The sequence below is a fragment of the Mobula birostris genome, chromosome 13 (genome assembly GCF_030028105.1).
Source record: "Mobula birostris isolate sMobBir1 chromosome 13, sMobBir1.hap1, whole genome shotgun sequence".
Taxonomy (NCBI): domain Eukaryota; kingdom Metazoa; phylum Chordata; class Chondrichthyes; order Myliobatiformes; family Myliobatidae; genus Mobula; species Mobula birostris.
This window is the reverse complement of record NC_092382.1, coordinates 99,433,536-99,438,968: the sequence shown is the minus strand read 5'-3', so window position 1 is coordinate 99,438,968 and position 5,433 is coordinate 99,433,536. Positions and strand designations below refer to the sequence as shown.

Below are 5,433 nucleotides of genomic sequence, written 5' to 3'. Positions count from 1 at the left end.
CCACTACATAATGGACTGGGTGGGCACAGGAGTACATTCAGCCAGAGACTCATTCCACAGAGATGCAACACAGAGCGTCACAGGAAGTCATTCCTGCCTCTGGCCATCAAACTTTACAACTCCTCCCTTGGAGGGTCAGGCAGCCTGAGCCAATAGGCTAGCCCTGGACTTATTTTCTGGCATAATTTACATATTACTATTTAATTATTTATGGTTTCATTACTATTTAATTATTTATGGTGAAACTATAACGAAAATCAATTTCCCCCGGGATCAATAGACTATGTCAATGAGTATCGTAGAGACTGAACATTGTTGGCGCACTCAAAGTTTCTGATACTATGAGCACATTGAAATTTCCGAGACTGATGATGTGTGGGAAGACCGCACATAAGAAAGAATGGTGAGTGTGTGGATTCTCTTCAGCCAAATGGATGTTTCGGAAGAGGAGGAAATTAATAGCTGCGGTGCAATGATATCGCCCCTTATTTCACTGATTAAACGCCACGGCACACACGACTGAATGAGAGACCTACCACCCACGATGTGATTGACAGGAGGCGTGTTTCCTGTTTTGCTGACAACAGCGACACTTTTGACACTGAGAGTTTTTGTACAGCTTCCCCGTCACTCTGAGCCGCCGTGATCTTTCCAGGCGAAGAAATACACGGCCGACGAATTTGCCTCCACTTTGTCGGACTTCAGGAAGAACTCGTTGGTCTGCGGTCTCTCCGCCGTAAAACCGTCGACCAATCCCTCTGGGTACACGGAATTAACTGTGCTCGAGTAAAACATGTACTCCGGACACTTTCCCGGGTCTTGTCGGTACCAGTACAAGTAGTTAGCACCACTGGTACTACCCTCTACTGTGCAACGCAGGGTCACCTTCTGGCCGGCAGTTCCGGAGAAACCTGGAGTCTGGTGGATCGTCACCGAGGTCGCGCCTGGAAAAAAGAGACGAGGGTGGCAGAACGGTGTGAATGGACACGGAGAACCGGATCACCGGATCACTGGTGAAGGTCAGAAGGAGGGTACATTGAGGGAAGGTAGGAGGGGGATTGCAGTCGTGTAATCTTCAAAGGTGTTTTAAATTTGAAGCCGGCGGCAGAGGGAAGAGAGTTGCGGACGGGAGGGCTAGTAAATTAATAAGGAATGAGTCCGAGACTACCCGAGGGCAAAGCGAGTGAAGGGAATGTGAAAGGAAGCAATGGGAGAAGAAATAATATTTTTGAAATTTCACTCACAGCGGAAGGCGAGGATGAATTGCAGAAACAGGAACATCTTCCTTGGAGGGTTTACTCTCTCAGTGATGAAAGTGGTGCGGGCGGCGGAGGCGAATTCATTCACTTCGACCCCGTTTGTTACGTATCCCAGTGACGTAGGGAGTTTTGCGGAAGTAGCAATCAGCCACGCCCCTTCTATGAGCCTGCCTCATTCGAGAGATTGGCCTCCCTCCGGCGCAGTGAGAAAGAACCCTCCAATGACGGGCAACGGGACGAATGGGCGGGAGGTAGGTGTAGGGAGACAGCAGGGAGTTGGAAATCTCAATCCAGTTGGGTTCACTGGGAAGTTACGATCAACGCGGTCATGTAACGAAGAACCGGCTGTGAAGTTCCTTGCGCCGCAGAATTTCTCTCATTTGAATGCTTAGGGAAGAACGAAAGAACAACGCCTGCGCGATGTACTCTGAGGAATAACAACACCTCGCCGTCTGAGTGAAAGCCGCCCCTTAGATGGCGGTCAGCTCACCCGTTCTCTTGCTGACAACTGTCTTCTGTTGCGCATCAAATAATTCCATTCCTGAGGACCCCGACATCCCAAACAACTGAGCGTGGAAAGGGCAGTTCACCGAAGTTCCCTGTTCCTCAAAACTTCACATCATTCTCTGTGTGTGTCCTACCCTTGAAAACCGAGGTTCCAACATTCACAGTGAATCCTTCCCTGGTACACCAACGGTCCGCTGCTCGTCAGATCTTCACACCATTTACTGTTTGTGTCCTGTCCTTGTACACCGAGAGCCGACTGCTTTTTCATCGTTGCACCCCATTCCCGGTGCGTGTCGTGACCTTCTGGACGAACACCCACTGTTCCTGATCATTTCAGACCGTTCGCAGTGTGCCTCCTACCGTTGTACACCCAGGTCCTGCTGTTCCTCCACACACTAAATGTCCGAGCATTTTGTGTTTCGAACAATGGATGTGGTGGATTAAGTGCGGAGGATCTAAGAATGGGGAATTTCTTTGGAGGTAGTGTCTATATAGTCTGATCATCCGACGGTAGCTTTCAGCGAAAAAAAAACACACAGAACGGGTGCACAAATATCTGTGCAGAATCGTCCCCACCATTTGAATGCCAATCAAGAGAACGACATGACAAGAGCAGGTGCGATATCGTCGACCTGTTATTTCTCTCAGCGGCAACATTGCAGCGCCATCTGTCGGACGGGCTCACACCCGCGCTTCGATTGACATCAAGACGGTGAGGTTTTTGTTCAGCTCCTCCGTCTGACTCAGTCGCTGTGATCACTCCAGGCACAGAAGTACACGGCTGACGAATTCGCCTCCAAGGCGACGGAGCTCAGCCTGAAGATGTAGCTGCTCGGTCTTTCTGCAGTAAAGCCATACAGCGGCCCCTTTGGTTGCACGTTACCGGCATATGTAGAGTAGAACAAGTTCTCGAGCCCCTGTCCCGGGTGTTGTCTGTACCAGAGCATCGTATCAGCCGTGTTGCTACTCCCCTCGACAGTACAGTTCAGCGTCACAGCCCGGCCAATAGGACCGGAGAAAGCTGGGATCTGCTGGATCGTCACCGGGGTCACATCTGAAGAAGAGAGTGGGAGTGAAAAGAGGTGAGTATGCGGACGGCGAGAACCACAGGGTAGAGAACGGGGACGATTGAAGCTGGGGTACTTTCGGGCGGCGGTCGGTATGGAGAGGTTCCGACGAAGGAAGATCAGAGTGAGGATGGAAATGGGCGGAGAAAAGCGCAGATTGAGACAGAAAAGGCACAGAACGGGAGGAAGCGAGCAATACCCTAGGGAAAAGAGAGGAAAAACTATAAGCAATTTTTTTTTCCCTCACAGTGGAAGGAGACGATCAGTTGGAGAAACAGGAACATCTCCCCCGGAGGTTTATTCCGTCCCAAGTGAAAGTGATGTGTCCAGTAGCAATGAATCCACTCACTTCAGTCCCGCTTGTCGCGTAACTCAGTGACCTAAATGGTCATTGGTGATACAGATGGCCACGCCCACTACTTCTTTTGGCCAATCAGAATCGAGGCAGGCGGAGTTATACTTTGCCGTATTATCATTCTCCCTTCTTGACTTAGCATATCCGTCTCCCATCGATAGACAAGTGTTGATTGTCTCCGTGCATTCCCTTCTTCCGAAGCTTTCTTTCTTGCTCTCTCTCTCTCTCTCTCACTCTCTCTCTCTCCCTCCCCCCCCCCCCTCCAACTCTCTCTTCCTTCCTATGCTGGCCACGGTGGATTTCAATATGGAAGGAAACGTTGAAATCGAACGGATCACGGGAAGCAGAAGTAGGCAGTTTATTGTTCCTGACAGGTGCTTGGAGATGGGCGAAGAAGGAACCGATGAACTGGCCAACGGAGATTCCCGTATTCCGCTGTTAACCATTGAAAAAGTGCTCCGAGTGATGATTAGTACAGAGAGAGCAGAGTGCCGGTTCGAAGCTGTTGGCCCGGGGCTCTCACTCTTTATCTCTCTCTCTGACTCTCTCTCTCTCTCTCTCTCTCCCTCTCTCTCTCTCTCTCTCTCTCTCTCTCTCTCTCTCTCTCTCTCTCTCTCTCTCTCTCTGTCTCTCTCTCTTTCTCCCCGCCCCCCGACTATATTTCTTACCAGTGATCACACTTCTCAGAACTCCATAACTTTCTTATCGGCGTACATCTTGATGTATTTATCTTGATATGTATCTGAGTATTTATGTCAGAATTAACAGATCTCATTTCGCAAGTTATGATCGATGATTTACTTTATTTGTCCCATCTACATGGAACGTCAGCGACCATCACGATTCTGTCTGTATAGATAGATCGATAGACAGTGAGATAGGTAGATAGATAGATAGATTGATTGATAGACAGATAGACAGTTAGACAGATAGACAGATAGATAGATAGATGTACAGTTAGATAGGCAGATAGATAATCCAAAATGACTGAATAAAAAAGGTTAATCATTGAACTCCACTTTCGTTCTGGTTCTGCTCGCCCGTAACACATCCCAGCTCTATAAAGGCTCCGATGGATGAAGTCGATGTTGTCAAATGTTTCCCACGTTGCACAGTCTACCTGTGACTCAGCCTTCACTTTGGTCCTATGTGATTATCAATGGATCAGACAAAATCAAAGAAAGCTGAAACACGCGAAGTCGTGCAGTGCAGGGAAAGGTGTATAAGAGGCACGGTCCTGTGCCTCAGAGCTAAGCAATACCGGACCAGAGTAAAATGGATCCTATGCCAGATATAAAATGAGTTGAGAAACGCAATCTGCTACTGCCCCCTAGTGGTGAGAATCTGCTTATGAATCTCCCAGTAATAGGGCAGAAGGTTTATGTCACACCAGATTCGGCTGGTCTAGCTCTGTGCGCTGATACCAGTGCAGAAGAAGACATCGAAGTGGAAGGGCGAGACGCCTTTCACTTCCAGTTTGAACAGTGTGCTGCTCGTTCTCGTGGCCGTGTAGGACTCGGTTGTGGACTTCGTGTCGATGCCTTGCCCAGCGCAGAAGATAAGAGCTTCTGTTGCCCAGCCGTGTCTCTGTCTGTACCAAAACATATTCCTACCGTCAGTATTGAACAGCGTGATGTGACGTTGACTGACTCGCCAACTCCAGTTGACAAGGAGGGAGGCACATGTTCCACGTACACGGCCAGAACGCCTGCAAGGTGGAAAATCTATTAGACTCTTACTTTCTGTCAATAATAGACCAGGTATTCTGCAAAGTCAGGGAGAAAGAACACGTGCCCATAAAAATTACCGGCCATCCTTAGGAAAACCCAACGAGATATCATCCATTGGACTCATGAACAGCACGTGAAAAACGCCATAGTAACGAAACGTGCCGTAGGTCAAGTTAGACAAACTGAGAGCAGAATGAATAATTACACGGGGATATCTGACAACTTAGTCGAACTTGATCAGTGCTTAGGATCCGTTCGTCAACCCACTTTACTGTACCTCCGATAAACATGCAAATGCATCTTCCAAGTTTAATCCCGTCTTCCAGAGAAGATATATCATTTCAAAGACCAAACAGAAAGGGGAGAGGGACGGCCGTCCACATTCATGGTCTGATCTTGCAGTTGAGGGACATGAGTAATAAAGGAGGATTCGAATTTCCCAACCTTTATCAAGATAAACCACGGCCAACGTCGCGCTACGAAACTCCGCCAAGAACACCAGCCCTCTCCATGGT

General features: G+C 48.7%; 1 gene segment (V, D, J or C); it reads right to left on the bottom strand.

Moving 5' to 3' along the window:
• Positions 1-627: 627 nt before the first annotated feature.
• Positions 628-1,816, bottom strand: LOC140208076 (T cell receptor beta variable 30-like). The segment is given in 2 exon segments: positions 628-944; positions 1,750-1,816. Coding segments are annotated over 2 exon segments (384 nt in total).
• Between the last annotated feature and the right edge of the window lie 3,617 nt (positions 1,817-5,433).